The sequence below is a fragment of the Aptenodytes patagonicus genome, chromosome 2 (genome assembly GCF_965638725.1).
Source record: "Aptenodytes patagonicus chromosome 2, bAptPat1.pri.cur, whole genome shotgun sequence".
Lineage (NCBI taxonomy): Eukaryota > Metazoa > Chordata > Aves > Sphenisciformes > Spheniscidae > Aptenodytes > Aptenodytes patagonicus.
In genome coordinates this window covers 139,949,461-139,975,820 of record NC_134950.1, presented here as the reverse complement: position 1 = coordinate 139,975,820, position 26,360 = coordinate 139,949,461, and the positions used below count along the sequence as shown (strand labels likewise).

Below are 26,360 nucleotides of genomic sequence, written 5' to 3'. Positions count from 1 at the left end.
AGACTCCCTGGAAAATTATTTACATCTTTATATACCTGTTTCGCTATCCTTGAATACCTCATCTAAGGTCTTATATATTCATGGGCTGTGAGAGAGAAATTGTAAATACACATAGACCTAATGATGTAAATATCATTGAAATTTAAATCCTCTTCCTTAGTAATTTTGCAACGATTTCTCGGGTATTTAAGCACAGATTATAATTTGAAAGACAAAGCCTGGCCTCTAAAGGCAACATTAAAACTAGAGATGGGGCAGGACACTACGGATCCGTAAGCATTTTCTCTTTCAATTTCCTACTGCCCAGAAATGCTTCGGAGTTGAAGCTGGGTCTCTAGAAACCATCTACTTGCAACATGGCAATGTTTCCTATGTAAGGAAGGCCAGTACAGGCAGTCCTACACAGAGCTGTGACAGGATTTCCTCACTTACTTTCACCTACAGGTCCTTCTTTTAAACTGTGGAGAGCTTACTATATATAGAAAGGCTTGCAGCCCGCAAGTTGATGGGAGACCATCATGCTTCTCCAGTAACGTTTCAGTTACAGTATTTTGCAGGTGGCTTGTGTTCAGAATCCGTTAAGACAGGATTTGACGGGATACTCCTGCTGTCCTTATGCTGTTTGCATACTTAGAAAAGTCAAAAGTTCTAAGAGGAAAGCTTGGTGTACACCTCATCAGGCTTTGGGTTCTGGAGACCAAAGTTGAATATTTACCCCTAGAACACCCCGCCTATATTACCTTTTCCCTCAACATGAACAAAGAAGGACTTTCAGCTAATGACTGCTACCTTGAGGAATTATGTAGTTCAGAGATATTTTAAAAAATGTCATTTTTTGGATGCCTTATAAGCACTTCTTGTCCCACCAAAAATATCTAGAATTAAATGCTACACAAAATGCCATTCAAAGTAGCTATTTACCATGATGATTGTTGTGAATGGTCTATTTAGAAAGGGAAAACTGTGGTCAATTGTTTCTAAATTGCTGACCTATAGGCTTATAGAGCCATTATTGATCAATTTCTGGGCAAGAGCACAGGGTAATCTTTGTTATGTGATTTGCTTTAAGTGATAAGAAAATTTGGTTAATATCCAAGGATGATTAAAAAAAAAAGACTTAACGATATTAAAAATATATTTTATAAACCCCTTCATGACTGAGTATATAATATTAATCTAGTGCTGTTAAATCAGTCAGTATTGCATCCCCTTCGCTAAATGACTGAACATTTGTCCTTTTCAGTATGTATATTTAGCACAACAGAAAAAATATTCCTCCACTTCTTCCACAATGGTAATAAAAAGAAACTGATTATTTTTTACTTGTCCATAAAAAAAGTCCCCACAGCAACCTGAATTTGATTAAGATGGTATATCAAATATATATATGGAACTGTGCTCACAAAGTAGGGCTTACAAGAATGTATGTACAAATTAGATGATTGCAATATTTAATAACTCAGTGAACCCTTGCTAATGTAACACTTTTTTTTCTGCATTCAGTTATTTGAAATTGAAATCATTTCTAGCCAGAACATGCCGTTCTTTTAGTGTTTAAATCAGGCCTCCTTTATCAAAACACTCTTCATAACTGCTGTAATAAAACATCTCAGACCTTGAAAGTTTGCAACACACTGATGAAATACCAGGACACATTTGTGAAAAGAGTTTTTCTTCTTTCGTATAAGACTAATTTCACGTCTGTTGTAAACAAAACCAAAATAACAAACAATCCCCTTCCCCTCTTCCCTAGAATAAGACTTCATTCAACTCTACAAAAAAAAATCGCAATCTTATTAAAAGTGATGGAATTGGAACACTTAAAGGCACTTTAAATGATCTTAGCCTGCACACTTCCCACCTTGGGCTTAGGCCAGGAAGTTAGTTTTAAGAAGCATTTAATACTGCACGAATCCCAAGCAAAGGAAATTGGCTTCAGTGTTTTAAAACTTAAGGTCAGTGGATATTGCACTGCAATGTGATAGACACGAGACCTGATTGTTTAGATGTGAACCACTCATTTCACATTCATTGTTATTTTTCTATTGCCTTTATTTGAGTCTAGAATCACCAAAAAACCCAGTCTGCGTGCGCTCTACCTCAACAGTAACTGCATTTAGTTTTGTTTAAAATAGAGAATTAATCACTGCCAGTATCTTCTTTTTTCTCTGACAGTGCTTCAAGTTTGCAGTGGAATTAGAAAATGATTGTTAATTTACACATACAAGATAATTTTATGTGACTTAAGAAAGATTAAATGGAACAATCAGGAGTGACAGTGGAAGAAATTAAATCAGGATATGAATGAGCGCTGTTTTATACTGTAGGTGTTCCTGCAAAACCTAATGCTAATACTTAAACTCATCAGTTAATCACTTCCCATATTCTTTTTCAAATATTAACCTTTTAAAAAGTTGAATTAGCTTAAGAATAACTTGATATATTATTAGGATTTATTTAAAAAGTCCATGCCGAAAAAAAATGGTTCTCTTTTTAAACAGTTTTTAATTATTATGAGGCTTATATGAAGAGGAAAATATATTTTAACAAGCATCCACACAAGTGGTCTGATTATGTTATTCTAATCTGCAAACCTAATTATCACCTTCTTATGGAGTACAAGGAACAGCTTTAGAAGAAAATTAATGTATCCTATCAGTGGGACAGTTTGTCACTTTATTAAATAATCATCTTCTTTGCAAATAAAATTGTTAGAAGCTTCATTGTATTAAGGAAAAAATAAAACCCCTCACACCATTACATATTAAAATTAACTTCCCACCGTTTCTTTAATGGTCTATTAAGCCTTCACTGTGGTGGATTATGAAGTACAAATGAGGATATCAACTGTTTCTAAAATGTGAGAAACAAATATGTTCTATGTGCGTTTTTTATTACTGAGTTGTACTTTAGCAAACATTTAAACTATTTTAACTAGTTTCCAATGTAGAAAGTGTATACTAAATACAAAGTAGATAATGTAATTTTTTTTCGTCTTTTTGATCTAAATCATAAGCTGTGGGGACAAAACTGACATCTCTCTCTGACTATCTCTTCTTCTGTAAAACAGACAATTCATATTCTGTATTTCAACCTAGAAGACAAAAACCCCCCAAACATAATCTGAAGAGTTGCCAAAGATGCCCCTGGAAGTAATCTTTAGACTGACCTATGGCATGAAAAGTGGAAATCTTGACAGAAACATTTAATACATCGTTATTTAAAATATCATTTTACCTAAGACCAAAATTTCACCTCCAGATCTTCAAAGGCCTTCTCTACAGTAATCGCAGAATATCACAGCTTATGAATACATACAGGAATCCAGCTTGCAAGCAAGTACAGGGTCATACTTGTCTGCCCTGTAATGAAGAAATCCTCTTGGGCTCACCAGTAAATATTGATTTTCTTTCACTGGTTCTTGCAGTCAAAAACTACGGTGTGGGTTGTTGCCTTTGTTTTTTTCCCCTCTCAGGATACTTATTATGACTTCCATGTAGAGCTAACCTGGATTATTTTTAGCTATCTTTGATTAGGCTATATTATTCAGTGAAACCAAAAACTACATAAAATGAAGCCAATTTTAATGGAATTTTCATCTAGAAAGAGTTGTTAGCTAACAGATGGAATATCAGCTTAAAGCTACATAAAAAAACTTACTTAGCTACCCCTTATTAACTATCTCTGGTGAGTCAATGTACATCACCTGGGATTTAGACAACATGGTTTGTGTGTATATTTGCACTAAAGGCTTGAACTTAATCTCCAACATCTCAGGCAAGTGCTCTTACCTTTGCAATTCTAGCTACGGTGTGCAGTGTTACCAGTTGTCAATGTTACCCGTTGGAGTCTTCACCCTGGCAGCAGGACACCAGAATGAAGACAACCCTTGGATGGACTTGTACCGTATCCACCAGTTTCACGCTGTTCAGGTGCTCTACTTTGTACAAATATTCACCACTGCAGACTTAAAAAACCAACCAGCCAAACAAAACCCCAAACCTCCTCTCATAGGCTAACTTAGTATTAAGGCAACTTCTACTTTACTTAAGGAGCACAGAGGGAGAAGGGGAGTCTTTGTCAGGATGTTGAAGCTGGGAGTCTCTCACTTCATCGAGCACTGTGGCTCTTAGGATAGCAGCAACTGTGGGAGAGGCAAAGCTCCCTTTCTGTCACTGAGGCGGGTTCTGATTTTTTTATCCAAATTAACTTTAACTAGAAAAAACATTCTCACATCAGGGAAACGATTTCCTGCCCAGCGCTATCATCTGAGGGAACTTTACTAGCTATGTATTTTTATCTCCTTCCAGAAAGCAGGATACTTTGCCCTCATAGGCAATCCAAAATTTCGTAAGGTAAAGAACTCAGGTTTCTGTTCTTTCTGTGTGCTACATAATTCTTTTCTTCTGTTCTGTAAGACTGGATAAAAGTCATAAAAATATCAAGTCTTGAGCTGTCATAAAAGTTTGAACATTCTATCCATACAGAAAATTTAAAAAAATCCTATGTGTCTTGTCATCAGAAAGATGGATCAAACTGGTCATGAGTCAATAATTATTTCATTCATAAAACTGTCATTCTGGTTTTCAGTAACATTTATATTCTTTGTCAGGAAAAGGCTCAGCTATAAAGATACTGATTTTCCTTAAGTATTAGCTGATAAAGTTAAATGTTGACCTCCTGTGGCTTGTGGGTAAGGTATATCCAGCCATCAAAAATGTCCAATATTCTGTGATATTATACATGGGACGTTACCAGTACTCTGTAAAATAAGACAATCAGTCTGAAATATTGGAAGGTTACTTAATTTTAATGTACAAGACAGTACTTGAGTTAATGAAACAAACCATAAAGTCAATGTTTTTATGAAAAACTCTACCTCTCTGAATTTTTTTAACTTATAAATGTGAAGATCAAAAGCATGCCTTGTAATAAAAGGTGAAAAATATAAAAGCTCAGATAGATCAGGATTTCAGTGAAACACTGGCTGACCTATTAGAATTCATTTTTTTCCAACAGGTTTGGGCTTATTCCCAAATCTAAATTCTTGGAGAACAGAACAAGATAATATTTACAGTTAACGTATTTCAGAGCACTCTCAAAAAAGCATAAAAGTGATTAATTCTAGAAAAATAGGATAGCAGTTATTTAGCCTGCAGTGGCATTGATACTTTGCCTTACACTTCTGAACAGACTTTAGTGAGGAAGGAACACTTCTCTAAACATCAATGTCACTTTCCCATTTTTTACAGGATGCATTGGGCTTTCATTTCTATATGCTTTAAAAAAAGATTGCATCTCTAGCTCTCAGACTTCGCACTGTACACCAAAATCTTGGCACAGAAACTGAATATGTCCTCTTCCAGGCTACAGGTTTTAGAGTGCTACCTGTTCAGGGCACTAAATTGGTGCCAAACTACTTATGGTTTGATTACTTAACTTTACATTGTCAAAGAGTATTCTGGTAGAAGTGTACACCACATGCAGCTGTACACCATCTTATAATTTCATAGAGAAGAAAATGTTATGAAAAAGATAGACATTATATAATAAAAACTTCAGAAAAAATAATAAATAGACCAAACAAAGCAACACTTAAGACTTCAAGTAAGAGACATGGCTGAAAAGCACTTGCCTCTTGCTCTGTCAGCTTCTCCATTTCCTTTTTTATTAAAACACTAAACCATGAGCATTAAGCAGCTCTTAATTTAGCTTTATAATAAAAATTGAAATCCTTCTTAACCAAGAGTATAGTTTTGTTGAAATCTGTATCCTTGATTATTTTATAAGGTGAAGGAACAAAGTAAGATCAAAAAAGGCAAGGAAAAAAGGAGTCAAAAGCAGAAAGAGAAACAAGAGAAATTATAAGATGCCAGAGGAAGGAAAAAGTAGGCAAAAGATGAATGTGCCTTTTAACAGGAACAGACTTATAAGTTAAAATTTTACCTCAAAGACTTCCTTCACTGGAGACAGCTAAAAACATTTGGTAAGGATCAAGAAGCTGGTATAATGTGGGAGACTAGTGACCACTAGCTTGTGATCAAGTGTACTCAGAACACAGTGTAGGATAAAACACTGCACATGTTTTAGCCCATACTTCAGACGCGTCTCCACTGCATAACGGAGCACGCTTCCAGGATTGCAGAGCTAGTGCTAACTGAGAGGGCTCTGGAAACACAAGCAAGACAGCCATAAGGTATTGCTTTGTGCCTGAGGTAGTCTAAATCTACTCTAAACCACAGAAGAACATGTGGTGTTGTGCTCCACACAGACCCTGCAGTGCCATCCAACTTAGAAGTAGACCTGCAGTTTGTTATGCAGGAGGTCAGCTGTGACTGTCCATGAATGATATTGAGAAACTGGCAGAGTCAGAGCAGGTTCAGATTAGCCCTGTCAGGCATCTTCTTTCTGTAACTCTAGTTCTCTCTTTGGCAGTGCTTACTGTGTCTGACTAATACGTCTCTCCAACAGGGACGGTTCTGCATCATGGCTATATACCCTTATCCTACAATTTTAGTGTCTTTGGGCATTGTAGGCGATGTCAAAGGACCTTTGGCAGAAGGAAGACTGTGTGCACTTAAGCAACGTGTCAGACTGCAAATACTTCAGATTAGTGTCTGTGCTTTCTTATTCTAGATTTAACAAAAGCAGTTGAGAATCTCTCATTCTGCTGTGCAGATACTAGTATGCTACACATAAACCATCACCTTTGTAGCAGGTGTGTCCAGTTTCCATATTTATTTTGCTTATGTGAATAAAGTAGTAGACAAGTGTTGTTAGTAATTTAAGCAACATGACTAAAAACTTAGTCTTTTACCAGACTTTAAATAATACAAAACTGCCTCTTCACAGGGTTAGCGCCCTGGCAACCTGGTAACAGAGCCAAATTCCCACCTGCTTGCTTGTTTTCTGCGTTTCTGCCATTTGCGAACTATGGCATTTGTAGTTGCGTTGTAGTCCAGCTGCTATTTTGTTGTTTAGCAATTAAAACACTTTCCAAGCAAGTAAGAGTGTGTCTGATTGCTTCTTGTCAGAAGGGGAGAACTGAACCCCAATCTCCCTCTCCCTGGCTGAGCGCCCTCACTATGAAGTATAAAAACAGTCCCATGGCTGCAGTGGCACGGCTGCTGTGCAGCTTTGCCACTGCAAGGTTTTTTTGAAGCACAAGCCCTACTTAGTTAGGTCAATCCACTCAGGTTTACTTTTTAAAAGTCCACAACAGTTTGACAATTAAATTTATGTTCCCAAATCACTTTCACAGAACATTTACACTGCAATTCACTATGAAATCAAAGCAGCTAAACATATTGAACATTTCATTCAGAGTGGGTTGTCAGCTGCCTCATACCAGCAAGAAGAACATATTTCTTTAATTATCACACTTTTTTTCTTTCTTTGATCATCAACAAAATCTTGATAAAGAATAGATGGACAGCTTAACACAGCCTTCAAGGCTTTATTATAAAAATCCAAATCACTTAAGAATCTTCTGCTACTTCTGCTGCTACTGTAGTTATTAATATAGCATCACAACTAAAAGAAAAAAAAATCCAAGAAGTATTTTAGCTCATAAAAAAATCAATGCTGCCCTTGTTTTCAGTATGTTGTGAGCACAAATATTCTAACCACAGAGAAAGTTCTTCAGTTGGCCATTATACTCCCAAATCACAAGTTACTGTTCCAAAGAGCATTCGATGCCTTTAGACATCTTCATAATTGGCTCAGAAATAGCATGCTGCAAGAAAGGTTAACAGACCTTGCTGTTCCTCCTATGGACAAATCTTTATTAAAAAAAGCATAACTGAAAGGTTCTCAAGAACCAGGAAACCATATTACTTGCAGCTGTTCCCTAAGTCTAATTTGAACAAAAAATGGCAAATCTGTAACAGACGGCCTCTTCCTCTGACTACTAAATCAGAATCCTAGGCAGCTTTTACCACATCTACCTACGTCACATGGATTCAAATGATACGCTGGTCCTGAATTTTAGGCACATCGGGAAAACAATTTAATGTAAACTCGATACGATGTTAAAGTACTGTATTATTTTCTTAACCTAAGGAACAGTATTAATTGTTGGCATATCTAAGCACGCATCCAGGGATTGAAACCGGATATAATTTGAAAACTTTCCAAGCTTAATAAATTCCAAGTAATTACTAGCTAACAGTTTTTATGTCCAATGATTTTCTGCTTTTTCTATTGTGATCCATTTTATGCCATGACATACGAACATACCAGAAGCATCCGGCTCATTCTCGCAATCACTAAATGAATTCAGAATTCTGCAATTACTGTTCGCTAAAACTTTGATAAACAATACCAAGATTATATCGTTCCCCACATGTGTCTTTGCCTGTCTTGTATCCTGTCTTGACAGTTTCCCCAGAGAGTCCTCCTGGGCCTTTTGAGCCGGAAGAGGGGGTATTCTGATTCTCTAGCCAACAATCTGCCACATTCCTTGTTGATCTGAACCCTTCTACCCGAACCAGAGGTGAACATCAGAGAGCACTCAACAGAGACAGGTAACATACATACAATGTGTATTTCCTGAAGTGCAGAGCAGAGTCCTAAACAAACACGAATGGTTTTTGTTGGAGCAGGTTAGCGACATTTTTTAAATTCCCCCAATTTCTCTGTCTGACAAAGGAAAAAGTTGAAAGCAGGATACTAGTGCCCTGAGCACTGGTGAGATAGCAAACAAACGTCCGTTAATCTTCTACTTCAGAAGCGGATGTAGATGAACAGTCGCCAGTCATTCAGCAATACAGTTACAAGAGAAGCCAGAGAGGTATTCTTTCAGTGCCATGCTAGTACACGGAAATAGCCTAATATGAGTAAGCCTGTCTTCGGAAGGGCAGGAACATCAGAAATTATATGATTTAGTCTCAAAAGACGTAAATGACCAAAACAGTATTCCCAAACACATCAGATCTCCTGTTAGGCAGACTGAAGTGCAGTGAGGAAAAGACAGGCAATATCACTTTAAACTACTTTTATCTTTTAGCTAAAGTTGGCTTCAATAGTAGTAGTGTCACATACCAGAATAAGCAACAGCCATTCCCTTTAAATCACCGTCAGCCAATATATTTCTCTGGCGATGTTTTTTTTTTTGTACTTTTGTCTGATAATCTATTTAAAAATGTGTAGCGATTTCACACACACACACATACATACACAAAGATATTGAAAAAAAATCCGCATTTTGCGTGTAAGTACGTAATACAAAATATATTTAAAAGTATATATATAAAAAGAAAATACAATTAAATATAAAAATAAAAATAGAAAATATAATTTGGGTACATAGATGCTAAAGAGATTCAATCCTTTACCTGAGGGATATCCACAGGATTGATCTTATTTTGCAAGATACACAAATTATACTTTACTGTATACTCTAAGTTTGGAAATACTTCTAGCTTTGCACATTTCTTAGAAAGGGCTATGTAACCCATTGCAATAGAAATAAGAGACTTGAAATCAGATCAGAAAGCAGTCTGATTATTTACATGAAAATACACAGACATGAGCCAGGCAAACTACATTCAAACAGAATAAAGAGGAAAATGGAAAATGTTATCTGAAGTGATGGAGATGGTGACACAGGCTCTTTATTAGATGCACTAAGTACTTCAAATCACTTCAGTTATATAATTAGCAAAGATAAGAACTATAGGTTATTTAATCAGGGGCTGGCATATTGGTTGAAAGGATTACTTTTCAGGTAATCTATTAAAAAATGAACTTGGAACAGTTGTACTAAAATAGGGTTAGGAGGATTGGCTACATTTTTTAAATATTTTTTTCCAATTACCTAAGTCTCTCTAATACGACACAAACTAATTTGCAGTTTCAGAGTGCAGAGTTGGAGGCCTGGGGTATATTAGCTGTAAGATACTGGATCTGAAGCAAATCTAGGACCCAATTTCTCATGACTTAAGGTACAAGACAAGTAAAGGCACGTGCTGTATATCATGTCAGTCCATGCTGTACTAAAGGAGTATTTGGGCTCTCCTCATTATCTATGGGTACTGTAGTATATGCCTGGATAACAACATTCTCTAAAAATAGGGGTTTAATTACTGGAATTAAAGGATTAAAAAAAAAAGTCCCAGAAAGCACAGAGTACTTGTTGTTGTATTCATGTTGTGATTAAATTTTAATTTTTTTGTACTAAAGAATAATGTGTTTATGTTTATTAACTAGGAAGTGTAAAATTTATTCCTTAACAACTCATTTCATTGCTTTTAATGGCTTGGATATTGTCAATAATATTATACATAAGTGCGCTGTGGCCACTTAGCAACCTTGACTGGATTTTGGAAGCAGGTTTTGTTGGTTTTGCGATATATATTAGAAGTGGCTGCTGCTTAACTGTTTATAAAGCTCAGCATCTGTTGTAAACATGAAATATATCCACATGAAACTTATGTAAAGATTTGCCATTTACTTCAGAGATTTGAAGATTAATTGATCCAAAATGAAGTTTGAAAATCAGCTGCAAATTTACACTGTTAGTATTCACTAGTTCTGACTACAAAAATAAGTCGTCATCCCCCCTGAAAAGTAAGCAATATTTGATAAAAACAATTATATCACGATGCATCTTATTTAGTGTGTGCTCATGAAAATCAGGGAAAATAACCTTATTCATTTGTATAGAAATACCTGACCATACTCTATCAGCAAGCAATAAATAGCAATCTGTAGTTTAGTAGTTTTGGTACAGTGTTTCTCATCTGTTATAGACTCCCTTCACATGTGAATTTACTACAAATTAAAGTAGTCAGACACCTTTTTCTACCATTGTGTTATTAATTGTTATTTCAAATTGTGTGACTAAACAGTGGACGAGACTGAGATTTAATTCCTATATAGTTGTTTGCCTTTAACGTATTGTAATAAAAAGCAGTAGGTTTAATTAATTAACGAATGTGTAGAACATCCAATAGGCACTTCAATCCATATAAAAGGTTCAATGACCTACTCTGAGTAATGAAACATCATCTTCAATAAATTCCTTTACCAGCCTGACATCAGTTGAAGAAAATTAGATTTTATTGACCTTGGCCTATAGCATATGGATAGACCTGTTGTGAATCAACAGTTTGTTACCTGCACAATGCATGCTGGGCCAATCCCTCTATATGATTGTGCACCATGTTAAACAATCCTTTCTCCTAGACAATGCAATGACTTTCACCCTTTAACACAGCTATACATTTTACTTGACAATTTCTAAAGCAACTGTTTCTTTAACAACTAGGTAGCATTACGTATCTTTAAAACACGTAACTTTCCTTAAAGGAAAAAATATTCCCGTATCTTGTCAATATTAATAGTACATATTTCAGTTATCTGTTTTTAAAAGTGCAGAACGGCAGGTGTTTCACAACAACCCCCTCCAATGGAAGTGCCCAATAAACAGATAGCCCTTACCATTATCAGTACAAAACCTGACCCCATTTTAGTCCTGCAGTAGTGAATGTGACAGCTGAGGACCCTGAGAATACAAACATAAGTTCACTGCTCCGCTTAGGGTCTGATACAGCGCACTGCTTTCAAAGATGTACTTCGAAATCACCGGGGATGCTCAGGATGTAGGGATGTCTACTTAGAACATATTTTATACAGCACACTGCTTCTAGTCCTCATGAGCCTGAACCTAAGGTTCCCCAACCACACCAGCCTCCCAAATAGCCACTACAGAATAATGTTTAAGAAAGTAAGTCGTCCCTCAAGCAGAAGGCCGTAGCCCATTATCACCTTCTAGAGAAATGATAAAAATGTGAAATCTTGTATCAGAGAGAGATGCAGATACTGCAGATGCACAGTGCACAGCCATTTCGCTCTGTAAACAACAGACATAGGTAGGCTGAATCAGCATTATACTCCAAGTATCTTTTGTCCCAGCTCAGTAGTCAAGCACACATTGTACACTTCAGGTATTTTTTTCTAAAGATGAGCTACCACATGTTTGAAGTTTGACAAAAGAACATGTTGATTCTTTTTTTTTTCTTTCTATCTATAAACGTTATATCAAGAGCTACGCAGAGTAACCTGTCTAACTACAAGCCATCTCTTGCTCATGTGAAAATATTTCACACGCTATCATAAATATTTTCACCTTGTGTTGCTTCTTCTGATGACTACAGTTGCAGTATACTGCCTGAGTTCAGAGGTACTGTTCCCTGGAGTCTTATCCTTTTATGAAAAGAAACCTGTGGGTTCAATGGGACAGGTAACAGATGTCTGCAATCTGGTCTCTCCGTGGGGCCAGTGTCTTCTTTTTAAGCATTCTCAGCTCAGTCACAACCAGAAAGGGAGGAGAGTTTGAAGGAGAGAGACTGAAATGTCTTCAATTCAAGTTAGGAATTTTGTGTTGATGATTAGTATATTCACTGCAAATATGCAGTTGTGATTCAACCCAAGAGACTCCATCACGTAAGCTGAAAAACTGGAAGAATAATGAAAATATAAAAATAGTTTTGTTCTATTCAAAATGAAACATTTTGACTTTTCAATTCAAAGCTAAAATAAGCCAACTTTAAAACAAAGGCTAAGTACATCTGAGAATGGAGCATTTTATTCACCCCATGACAAATGATTTTGTTTTTAAACTGAGGTTGCCTTATGGAAAAATAAGGAGAAAGGTTACACTGATCTTTTTTAATTTGCGGTGTTCAGTAACCAAACTGGAAGTAGTACTTGCTTTCAACAGCAAGTGATTTGGGGAATCTCCGACATTCAAGTGGAATAACTGTGTTCTGGCTTCTTTGCTGCCAGGTTGGATTAGAAATCGGTGTTTGTATGACAGGATTTTTTTTTTTTTTTTTCTTGAGGTCAGTCAAGATATGATACTATGATGACTACATTGTATAGTGCAGTACTCAAGTTCGGACACATGGAAGAACTTGCTAGAGATTCCTTCACTTGCCATTTCTCCCACCTTTTCTTTCTGTGGCTTTCCCAGATTAAACCAGTATCACGTAACACGGAGGTCAAAATAAAAGTGTAACTTCCTTCACTCATATTCATTAAAAGAACACTTATTCTCTTGGACATCACTTGGACAAAGTAAATCAGTACTCTCTATTACTTAAAAATGCCCTGACAGATTAAGTGCATAGCTATTGGCACAAAATAAAAGCATATTAAGCAAGCTGAAAGGGAATCTCAAAAATACATGGTCCAGAACATGATACAGATTGAGTTCTTCGGAATAGGATCTTTTTCTACTTTAGGATTTCTTGTTCATAAAAGAGGAAGACAGACCGATGTTTGAAAATCTCAAAGATGATGTACTTAAGACTGTGAATGCAATTTATAAATACTACTTGAGTTTACTGAGACTAAGAGATACCTTTTATGCTATGGGTGCCAGAGAGTCAAATTAGCATGCCTAATTTAACTGAGTATTATTTTAGAATAGTTGATATCAACTTGAATTATTTTTTGTTGAACGTATTCTTTGTTTCACTGTGTATATTCCAGTCACGTAACTCATACATCTGTTATTCCCAGCATCGAGTCTATGATGTTTACACAGATCTCCCTGCAGGGCATTTTGGCCTAACTGAATTGTTATTTCAACAGTATGTCCTAGTTTAATGATACTGTTACTTGAAATGCTGTCTTTTGCAAGTTTTCTTCCCCCTGGGGTTAACTCAGCCCTTCCACGCTGAAATCACAAAATCTGACCCTACTGTTAAGCAGGAGATGCTGGGAAGTGAACCCTGCTTTCTCAAGCACAGAGTTCTCAGCACTTCAGACCTGTAGAGTGGGTAATGTGACAGCTGAAATTCTGGCTTTTATGAACACATTTAAATCTTAATGCAATGTCAGTACTGGTTTCTGATAATGTGTGCTAATGATCTGAAGATATGATTACTTAAAATGGCATATTAAGATTCATTCTTTTGACAGAGGTGGGGATGCTACTGTGTCCTCACTTCCATTCTTTTCTATTTGACCATCACCAGAAGAAAAATTCTCCTGCAGATCCATGTTTAGGAACAAGTAATGAATATTTTAAAATCACTGTTAGACATTTATGCTGAACCTTATTTGGAAAACAATATGGAGCCATTCCATATTGCAGCTTGCAAGTATAACATTTTCAAGTGATTAAGGCATGTATTAAGCGTTTTTCAGTGAAATTTAAGCTTCTGAACACAAAGACTCTTTTGATGGAGGGACTTGGTTTCAGCTTAGTAAGAACCTGAAACAAACAGGTGCTTTATTGAAAAGAAATGTCACAAGGTAGCTGCTAAGTCATTTGAAGATTTAAGAAACAACAGGTAATGTGGATTTTTAATTCATGAGTATTTACACATACTTAATCTGAGATTTTCCAAAGACCTAAATGTTTAAGTATGTGTAGGCAGTTTAGAAATCCACACCTTAATTTATTTCTATTTTTAGTAAGTCAGTAATACTAAGTCTTTGTGTCCAATATCTATGAACAGTTTCAAAATGTGTCAGTTCCTAATAATTAGCCACCTATATTCTACAATATTGGCTAGTAGTCATTAAAAAGTCCTTCCAAGCCTTGTGATATGCTCTCATCTTCATTTTGAGAAGGTAAGCAAGTACAGAAAGATTCTGCTTTCACACACAAGTACAATGTGTCAGGAGTTTCCCTATTGGTATGCTCTAATTACACATGAAACTTGGGATCAGAGTGTCAAGGAATGTCCTCAGGAATTTGAGGATCATTACCAGGATTTAAAGCAAAAAATTCTCCAACCCCAAACTTAACCTAACTTACCTCACTGAAGCAAATACAACACTTTTGGATTTCAAAAGACCTCTGCACACAGCATAAACTTAAAGTTTCTCTTCAGTGAGAAAATTTTTTACATATTCATTTTCAGAGTAGAACCTCACCTCAAGGACCTGCTTTACAAAACTGAATGATAGCTGTGGGAGCTCAGAATCTTGGAAAATCAGGCAAGAGAAAACTAACATAAAACCACAAAAGAATTGATTTTTTAAATCATGGGAGATATTCACATGTGACAACGTAGGATTTTCAAATGAGTAAGTGCTATTAACTATGGAGCCCACTATGAATCTGACTAGAGCTGGACTTGCTGATCCTAAACCATTTAGATTGCATAGAAAATTTCACACTCCGGTGAATAAAGTCTTGTGGTTTAGCAGACATCTAAAAAAGGGTTTTACTTTCACACACTGCAGGAAAATGCTGCTGCAACATATTATGGAGTGTTGCCACATGCAAATAACTGCTAGTGGAACAAACTATTTGTGAACTAACATCATTTGGAAAACTGTATTCAACAAAAATAGAAATCTGCATTTTTTTCTCACTACACAAAAGAATAAACACTTTAAAACATCAGTCTCTATTACAATACTTTGCTCAAGTCTTTACATTCTTTTTTAGAAATGCATGATCTTTCTGAATAGTCTTTCAATACCCTGAGAATCATTGCTTTTTTCAAGTTCCTTCAATATCGCAGTACCAAAGCACGTAGGACTGGAACTATATATTTTTGTAATTAATTTCCTTAAGATAATGTTAGAAACATCAGGTTCCTTAAAATATAGATGAATTTCAAGGTGAGTCTGCTAGCAGATGTTATTAATGGCATATGATTTATTGTGACATGAAATCTGATCTGAAACTCATGTTATTAGCTGAGCTTTTTATAAATTATAATTGCCAACTGCTGAAAATATGCAGAAAGACCACTGATAAACTAGCTTCATCTTCAGGGCCTAGAATATCTGCATTTGCTAAATGTCCAATATCTCCAGTCCTGCTGAACGAGTATAATACATTGGGATGTGCAGGTCAGGCTTGAGTTCAGATCTTTTCATAGTATAATTCTTTCGGAATGAGAAGTATCAGAGGTAGGAAGAGGTGGTCATACAAAATAAATGTTTACTGTGGAACTTAAAAAGAAACATACACTCGGGGTCATAGCATGTCATTGCATAGATGCTAAACAGATTAAGTATTTAAGAAAAAAGCCCCCATCTCTGACTGTTCAATCTAAAATTTATACTTTCAACATGAAAACAGTAAGAAGTTAGATAATATTCAAACATATTCAAACATCATTCTGTACAACTCCAAGACGACAGCACAAACAGCATATTTTATCATCCTAAGGTCTATGAAGATTTGCATCTACACAAGACTTTCCAGGTCACCCTCATGGAAAACTAAAGAAAGTATATGGGTAGGCTCACAATGACAAAACATTTGTGTTAATAATTGTTTCTAGATATTTCCCGTTTATTCCCATTAACTTCGTATCTTACTTTCCTCTCCCCATGTGCCTTTAAATGTTAAAGTTTCTGAAATGTTGCTTTTACCCATCACAACTTATGTGCTGTTACCTAAATAAGAAGAGACAAACATAAGCATTGCATTACGAATATTATCTGCTCAACAAACCAGATATCGAAAGAAGGTGAATTTACAGTACATGTTGTAATACATTTTTAATCTCCAGAAAAGCTCTGAGATAACATTGCAAATTCAAAAAGCAACACAAGGAACAGATGCAAAGTCTCATTCCTGACTTTTTTACATATCCAAAGCTGTTTAATGATAAAAGCATTTATGTGTAAAATGGCATTCACTTGCCCTTACTAAGAGTATATATGGAAGAGCCCCCTGTCAACGTACCAGTGTGCGTGTGGGAATGAAACATAAGGATCACCATCTGCAGCTGTCTAATAAGTGTTCTTCAGTGCCTAATGGCAAAGTGTCAATTCAGGGATCCTCAGATACCACAATGCATCATCTTGTCCATGCTAGTCTTACAAGTCAAACATTTCGCATGGGAGAACAGTTTATTTATAATGCTATTCGTTTCAGTTGAAATACCAGATATAAAACAGTTACACTACAAGCAGTCTGGGTGCACATACTTAATATAAAATGCACCATTTTCCTCTCTTTTCTAAGAATCAGTATTTTAAAGGATGTGCAAAATTTAACCCCTCACAGAACATACCTTAATAACATGGAAAGAATCTTTTCATATGCAAATGTTTTTAGATTCTTACCTACTGTTGAACTTCTCTGGATGTTTTTCTCTCATGATATGGAATCTGTGGGCAATTGAAGCATCCTAACAGGGAAAAGAAAACCGTAAATCTATCGTGACAGGAAAACCGCAAAACAGAAGACCAAAACTGTAAACAGGGCATATCATTTGTAAGGTGTTTTGTGAACTGTCATTTTCAACAAGAGCAATACTCGTATCACTTAGAAAGCTTACAGGTACACTGTTCCAAGAATGGGATATATCTGAACTTAATAATTTATTACACTTGTTACAGGCTCCATTATTCCTTTTTACATATCAGACCTGATAGTTACGTTTACTGAAAGTGTCTCTGTAGAGCAAATATCATCCATATCGGGTGAATGTTCACAGTAAGACCATTCGTACAGTTCTTTCTTGTTGGAATACTAAATAAAGTCTATGAAATTTATTCCTTCAGTAAAGGTGAGTGATAGATTCAGCAGAGTTACTTTATACACATATAGCTTGATATTTGCATATGGCCATTCAATAGCTTTCTCTAAAATTTGGTAGAAAATGGGAATAAATGCCAGGAGATGCCCCATTTGCTATAAGTCAGGGTATGAAATCATATGGGGGGAAAATGGATTTTTAATATAAAAAAGAGACTTGTTAATTAAATATATTTTATCAAAATATTTTAAAATGTAGCAAATTATGCTAATAATACATTTAAATAATGTGTATGTGAAATGAAATCGTTGCATGAAATACCTGCAAGTGTATAACATTTTAAAAAGAATCAGACCATTGTGGTGGTGGGAGTTGCTGAAAATAGAACATTTGGAACTGACGTGCTAGCATCAGTTTTCACAGCATTTTTATATCTTCTTTGCAGGTATGAAAATAATGTTTTCCTCATTCCAGATTATGTAATATTTATTTCACATACTAATTCATTAAAAATTTACAAACTGGGAATTAAGAAAGTAAAAAGTTTTTTCATCTCTTGATGTATGTATTAAATGAGGTGTGTGAGTATGAAATCTACCAAGTCTTCATTCTTGCAGGAGACAGTAAACACAGAGAAATCCATTTGGATCACATTTTTATAATTATGTCTTAAAATGCTGCATATATAAGAATATAAATATAAGAAGAGTTAGTTCAGTTAGTAAGAAATTTAAATTAATTCCAGTTTCCATGTAGAGTTTGACAAATCTACAAATAAAACTATCACTATAATCAACTATTGTGTATATGAAAAAATACATTATTTACCAACTTAAAAGATTACAGAAATATAAAAGCTAAGAATTTGAGAGAAGTACTAAATTCAGTATGAAGCCTATATCTAGCAACATATTATTTTCAAACCATGAGAATTAGCATTTGGGTGAAAAAAAAATTAAATACTTAAATTTTATTGTATTTCTGATTCCAAACATGATTAAAATACTTCATTTAAAATAATTTTTATTTAAACCAATCAATGTTAATATAAATCTCAAATGAACAAGCAAGGATTTTGTGCAGATATATAGGTACCCACTTACATCAAACATGGCTGCAACACTTTATGACTATGATAATTTTTTATTTACTAGAATCTTAAGCTGGGCACCCTCTGGAGAACAGACTGGTCCAACCTTCAGGTTTGGTTTACTGGTTTGCGGGTACTTTGAAAAAATAAACGTATGCACTTTAATACCACGTCAAAGATAAAATTGTTCAAATAGACTGATAACATTTCAATAAACTTATAAGATTATGAATAAAAAAAACAATAAATAAGTCATAATATTTTACACACACTCTACCTACATAAGGATGTAGCATAGCAAAGAATTTTTAGGCAGAACTTGTGATCACTGATCAAATAAAACCATTTAGTGGCGTCACTAAATGTATTGGCTCCGTTGAAATATTCACTTTTATTCATGATCTTATTATGCAGTTTCTAAAGATGTAGATAGTTTGTTGCATTATGCACATCACATCATTATTTATTTATTTTTCTATGATCTTTAAGAACGGAATTGTCATTTAACAATTTACTGTCCTATAAGGAAATAACTGTAAAAACCCCTAGTGAATGAACCGGTGTTAGTCATAAAATGCCTTATTGTTCTGTCCTGTCATCCAAACCGTCATCTGAAACTTTCAGTGCTACATTCTCAAACTGCACTCATCATTACTTTAAATTTATTTTTATGTGCAATGCAATTTTATAAGGCAAATATCCACAAGTATCCAGGTGATCCCACAGTTCTTGGAGACGGATGAAATAAAGCTGACAGTAAACCCTGAGACATCACACTTCTAAACAAAGCCTGCCAGCTGAACTAAAATAATAACTCTGTTAACTTTAGAAAGACCCATCATTCATACTTTATCCCACATTAGATGTGCCAACATTAGAAAAGTATATTTGTTAGCCAGTTCTATATGAAAAAGAAATAAAAGCACTATTGTTGTGGTTAACTCAATTTTCTACACACTGAAGCAAAAGAAAAAGGCAGACCCAAGACAAAATGAATAAAGGACTAGTAGCGTATTTGACAGAAACTAGGAAACACTAATCAAGGACTAACTGTCTAATGAATGAAATGAAAAGGCTAATGTGCTTACTCATGCATAACAAATGCAAGGCACAAACAAGCTAGGGATCAATGCCCACTGCAGATGGCAAACAGGCAGTTGCTTCCATGCAAGGTTGATTTGATCAAAATTTTCCCCTGCCTGAATATTTTCTGACTCCAAAATGGATCAACTAACTTCATGAGCTGAGAGGTAAAAAAAGGAATACACAAAGCTAATTTTGATGAGCACAACACAAGACAGGCACATGTAAGACCAGTTTCATACAAAAATTGTTGAAAGGCTATTTTTATTAATGGAGGTTGTAAACCAGAGTAGTAACTGCACACAGAAAAACTCGGAAGTAGGGGAGCTGCTAAGGCTTTCTTTAGTTTATACTGCCTAACTGCTCTTTTGAACCCTTAATTGAGTCCAACGTAGAGAGTCCTCAGATTCCCTAGCACAGGGACCTCTTCCCAACCATAACTCCACGCTATAGGAAAATCTGAAACCAGCCCATGCTGGTTGCGTGTTAGCAAAATAATCCTTTGCTTTAAGGGAAAAAAAGAAAAGAGAAAAAAAGAAGAACTACACTGAGTTTTCTGTTTTTCAAATGTCTATCATCTTTTATTTGTTAAGATAGTAGCATACAGACTAGTATAAATAAATGAAAAACAACTGGAAGAATTGAAAGTAACAGGAACTTGAGAACGGGTATGAATGCAAGTTCTGTCTCCTAAGAGCTACAGGAATTACCAGATGCCATCCCTGAATCCTGAGGAACAACCATTAAAAGTTTTGTATTTCTGGATGAGGAGAGCAGAGCGTCCTTCGTTGTGAGCTGTTTCGGCTACATTTGAAATAGGATTCATTTTAGCAGACTTCATTCAGCCATCTCAAAAAGAGGCATCTAGCCTAACCTATTTAGAGCATACAACTGTTGCTGGACCAATGGAGAATTAATTAATTTAATTTAAATATTTTTTATATTAAAATCACCTAATTAACTATGCTGAGAAACAGAGCAATATCCACATGCATGGTAAGTTGACTATTGTTTGCACATTGTTGCTTTAATATGCTGACCTTTCCTGGTACCTGATATTGTGGATGGTCAGTAAAGTATGAGAAATTATTTTTGTATTTGATAATAAAACTGATGTAAAAGAGAAAACCCAGGAGTTTCCACATCCTTCATGATATTACCTAGCAAGGTAAAAAGTGAACAGGTATTTTTAGAAAGGTCATTTGACAGTCAGATACTGGTCTATAATTAGTATCAACTGTGGGCATTATTTATTAATGTTTATTAATAAATTGATATGTATGCTAGCCTGAAATACAGTTTTCCAGCAGTACGATACCTGAATCTAAATATTTTCCATTTTTAAAAGTAACACACCATAAGTGCACATAAACATGCCTAAAATGTGCAAGAGCTTTATTATTAATGATAATCTGAGGAGACACAATGCTGTCAGACCTGTTGCAAGGCGAAAGGAGGGGGAAGGTCTTACGGGATCATTGTAATATGAAACTAGCACCTTTCACTACACCCATGCTTCAGTCACAAAGCTCATTTTATATTTAAAGCATTGTAGTATTTTTCACCAAAGAATCCAAGAATGGAGATTTTTTTCAGGAACACTTTTGCATCAAAATCAATGCTGGTGTGCAAAGTAATGCTGAATACAGAGCATTTAAAAACAGAACTAAGTAACTAATTAGACAATTTGTGTTTCTGAGAATATTATATGAATATTTGAGTTGTATGCTACTATTCTATAATACTTCATTTCTAAGATATACAGTATTTTTACAGTCATTTACATGTCATATGCAATATATGACAATAGCCTAGATGATGATAATTTCTCTGAACCTTCATGTCATAGTATCACCAATCTAATCTGAAAAAAACTACCAGACCTTGTTCTCTTTTGTATGCCTCTCTAGTTTAGATGGTTTCCAGTCACTGCTGTAGCATTTTGAAAGTAGAGATGAAGGAACGGGTGTTTGAAGAACACAAGATGCAGTTTATCCCAGTTTAAATTCAACAAAATTGTAAACAGACTCTTAAAAAACGTACCTCTGTATCTCCCAAATATTCAACCCGGACATACGTGTGATGAACATGCAGATATATAAACATATATACACCTTTAATTTGAACCTGTTCAGAGTCTGAAGTAGCTGGACTATCCTTCTTATATCTCACTCAGGTTTGTTTTAAATCCTGACAGTGAAGATAAGATAGAGAACAGACAGAGCATATCTGAATCTACTCCTAGGAAATGGAAAAAATATTTTAATTGAACTAGCACATTTCTCAAAGTGACCTGCCAAGAAGAAAAGAAGCTTAAGTTGCTACACCTCTTTAATACCTTATGATTGACTTACACACATATATATTCATCTTTTTAATGGGTATTAGCATTACCGGAAAGCAATCTGAAGCAGTCTTTTCAGAGGAGTAACCTTATACATTGTGAATAACCTTATAGAAAGATTAATGCATTTAATATATGTCTATCTATAAGCTTGCTGTGATTAAAATTTCCATTAAATAATAATTTTTATGCTGGTGAACAAACAAATGACCAATGTGCATCTTCTTTCGATATAAATGGTCTGATTATTTTTTTTCTAAGATGCTTCTTTAATTAAGGCTTAATGGATCCACAAGGCTAGGAAGCTTAAGGGATAATTCAGCAACCTGTAATCTTTGGATCAGAATGCAAATCTAACCTGAACAAGCAGTTAGCTCACATCAGTTATTAATGTGGAATAGTACAGACGTACAAAAAAATATTATTGAAAATAGATTAAGAAAAGTTTGCTGTAGCGGCTTAGGACTAAAAATTATTTTCTAGATAAAGAAACATCCTTATGATTATGCATTCCACTTTCTGCACATACACACAAAAAGCAAAAACCATAGATACATTCTTTGTTTTTAATATTTCCCACACCATAATAACCAACAGTCTCAGACAAGCAAATAACATGGCTAGTACTGAACCATTCAATGATCCAAGTCTAGAAAAAGGTACTCAAGAAGCTTCAGGTCCTGCCTTCTTTGAATCAAGCTGTCATTTCACATTTGACTCCCAGGTATTTTTGATTAAATTACACGCGTTAACCCGAGAGACAAAGTAAGAGATCTTCCAAAAAAAATGTCATTAATACATTAGTTTTTGGTGAAACACTAGTTACTATAGTCATCTTAGTTTCTACTGATATTCTGAGCCAATATATCTGAGAAAGGTGATAGTTTGAGAAGGTCAGAGCAAGAAGATATTTCAAGCTCTTTTTGATACAGCTTTACTAAAAGATAATGATAATTCACTTTCTTAAGAAAAAAATCTGAGAAAGAAAATCTGAGAAGCTTGTGCTCCTGGTTTTTCAAGAAAAACACAGAAACTGTCAAGATAATGCTATTCATTTTGTCAGTGATATTCTTGACAGCCAGCCCTATGATGGTCATGTTTAAATACATTTCAGCTGTACATGTATTACTAAGTCAAGTGACAGTTCATGTTTTAAATACTCATTTAAATAGGTAGTATCTCTAAACCCAGGATGAAACATCAGTAACCACAGTATTTATAAATGATTGGCAAAAGACCAGAGGATGGTAGATCTGGAAATTGTAACAAAATATTTAGAACAGGCCTTCAAATGTAAGCACACTCCCTCTCCCTTTTCATTTGAAGTCAGATCTCTGTTGAGTTTCTGACACTATATATACATAATTCGGTACTAGAAATGTTTCACACAGACACAAAGTGGAATCCATTTTGCAGGAAAAGATGTGTTTGTGAAAAAAAACCAACCCGCCCCTATGTTCTTCCTGTTGATAACTCTATAACATACAACTAGTGGACATGTACACAAATTGACTCATCAGAATTTACTATCAATCAGTTCATATAGGGTGACCACATGTCCCAGCTGTGTAGGGACCAGTCCAGGCACCAGTCCCATAAGACAAGCCTTTGTACCAGTATCTCAAGGACTTTCTTTGAGGAGCTATTTTGGTTTTCAGAAACTGACACTAAATTTCTATATATCTTTAAGTCACCAACCAAATTCAAGGACCATCAAAGAAGACTGGGAGATAAGGCAGTTAGGTTATTATCAGACTAGATGACTGAAAAACAAACTGTGCCCCATGACTCAATAAAATGCAGAGGACATGTACCCTGTAATATGAACTCCGCTGGGGATACACTGTGTTACTGAGCACATCTTCCTTCCTTTATATTTGGTCACCCTAAATTTACTGTAACTAGAGAAGGGTTCTTCTAGATCCATGCTGAGTGTTTATGTGGTCACTAAAAAGAGAAGAAAAGTGATCACATGGCAATTAGCCAACATAGCCATATAGAGAGTGTATCAAATATCTTGTATATTAAAAAGATCTCTGTGGTAAACCTTCAGTAGCATTTCTGATAACTGCTGATGAAGAACTGTGTCGAAATTGTCCCAAATTATTCTGAACAATGAGTCTTAGCATAACACAATCAAGGACACAGCTCAGATTGAAAGTCAATATAAGCAATGCAATACGATGCATTTGGCTGTTACTTTTGCTGTTCTTCAGAAACACACAGCAATGGCTCACAGGTGTCTTCAGTAAAAAGCACAGAAACAAAGTTTACACTAAGAGCCTGTCTAGCTTGAAATGAATGCCTAGACTTTCATGCCCAGCACTTTTGCAGCTCTGAGGAGAGAGAAGTGAGTAATTCTCCCCCAAAAAATCAATTACTAGACCTTTTTTGGTGAAATAATAATTATTGCCATCACACTAAAAACTTAACATAAAGAAAAAGGCATATTTGGGATAACGAATAATTGCTTGTGCGCAGTGTTGAAAAATTAAACTCAACTTATTTATGGTTTTCAAACACTGTCCTAATAAAAACCCCAAAATATCTAAACAAAAAAAACAAATCCCTTTGCATATTTTCATTTTGAGCGTCGATTAAATTGGCATTAGAGTAGTATTATCAGGGGCTAAATTTAGGCCCTTAATTTAGGTGCCTAAACTGGCAGGATGATCTCTCTATCCTCCCAGCGTGCTCAACAGTAAGAACAAAGGTCTTTGGAAAGGTTCTTCCAACAGGCATGTAGACAAGTTTCTGTTCTGAATCATTGTTTGGAAATCTTCTGTTATTAATCATACAAGAAGCTGAGCACATCTAGCTTCTTAACTTTATGAAGCTATGCCTGAAATTCAACAGTTTGAGCAGTCCTCTGAAATCTTCACTGGGGTTCAAGCCAAATCTTGTATCACCACCCATTTTATATGCTCATTTGCTTGATAGGGATCAAATAATAAATGTTCACCTGACTTCTCCTTAGCAACTTCCCATAACTTGTTAGTCAAAGCCTTGACAACAGAGCCTTATAATTTTAATACATATTTATGATATTCATTTGTTTCCATAGCAGATATTTATTTTTATAAGAAGTATGCAAACCACTGAAACATCTCTCATTGATTTACAGTCTGAAAGAATATTTTTCTCTTAATTGAAAAAGGTCACTGTTTTCCTTATTATATTTTCAATTTGAAATTTAAATTTTTGCATTAGAATATTATTTATTACCTTCCCTATTGGACAAACAAATATTAATTTATAAAAAACCCCAACATACTCATAAGTTAGGGCCAGATGTTATTTAGCTGCAGATGGTCTCTCTCTCTCTATTGATTCACAACAAAATTTTTAAGATCCTTTCCCTCACATCTTTTATATAGCCTCTTTGCTCTTTCTTATAGGCCTAAAAGCAACTTTCTTGACTTCTGATCAATATCCGCACTTATCCTTGTGTTGCATTGATCCAAAATATTTTCTGAATCCTTCATTTTCTTGGTTTTGTCTTCACCTGTATTATACCCAACTAAGCAGACATACAGCTATCAGACACAGGTTTTCTTCAACTCCTCATAACTCAGACTTTCATTTAAAGTGTTTTTCATTTGTGTCAAGCTTTTTCCTTGGAAAGATTCTAGGATCGCCCTGTTCACCTTTTCTAATTGCATTATCATTGACATTCTTCACCTTCACCATCTTCTCCATTTGATTTGTGGTAAACGAGCCGAACTTCTGGGGTTTTTTTTGTCCTAAAAAAAGGATAGTTAACTTGTACATTCCACATTATTTGACAAACAGCTCCTTATCACTACCACCAACTCTCTCCCTTTCAGGAATTTCTCCCAGAATCTTCTTCCAGAACTTCCCTCTCTGACATCATTTTCCAGGATCGGTGTCAGTGCCTGTTTTTTCTATTCCACCCCCCAATTTTTGCCTGAGCTGATAAATTCACCACAACTTGTCTGCCCTGCAGGAGAAGGAGAGCCCCTGCCAATACCACTGGCCTGCATATTCCAACTGAGTATCTCCAGTGATGGAGTAGTGATGAGTTCAGAGTCTGTGGATGACTAAGATATTTGTTCATTGTATTCAGCATAAGTGTCATGTCTAAGAAAACACCTTCCTCAGACTTACTCCTTCCACCATCTCCAAATCCACCTGGGTCATAAAGCTAGACATTCAGATGTGAGATCTACCTACCAACAATCTACTGACCTAGAGGCCTTTGTTTTTATTTGGGATTTCACTCCCCTCCACCTCTCAAAATACTGTTCAATTGATACTGCTTGCATGATTACTATGTTCATTTTCCCCCCTTGCTTTTGCTGCTTAGTTTTTTTTTTCATATATTTTACTTCTGTAGTCTGCTATTTAAAGACTAGTT

The 26,360-nt window shown here is 35.3% G+C and overlaps 1 protein-coding gene across 7 annotated transcripts in view; it reads right to left on the bottom strand.

Annotated features, from left to right (window-relative positions):
• Positions 1-26,360, bottom strand: part of DGKB (diacylglycerol kinase beta) — a 379,491-nt gene that overhangs the window by 125,549 nt on the left and 227,582 nt on the right. For all 7 annotated transcript variants that reach the window (XM_076331405.1, XM_076331402.1, XM_076331403.1 and 4 more), the window contains one exon: positions 17,050-17,114. In XM_076331405.1, coding sequence (XP_076187520.1) covers positions 17,050-17,114 — 65 coding nt within the window. The remainder of the gene's footprint in view (positions 1-17,049; positions 17,115-26,360) is intronic.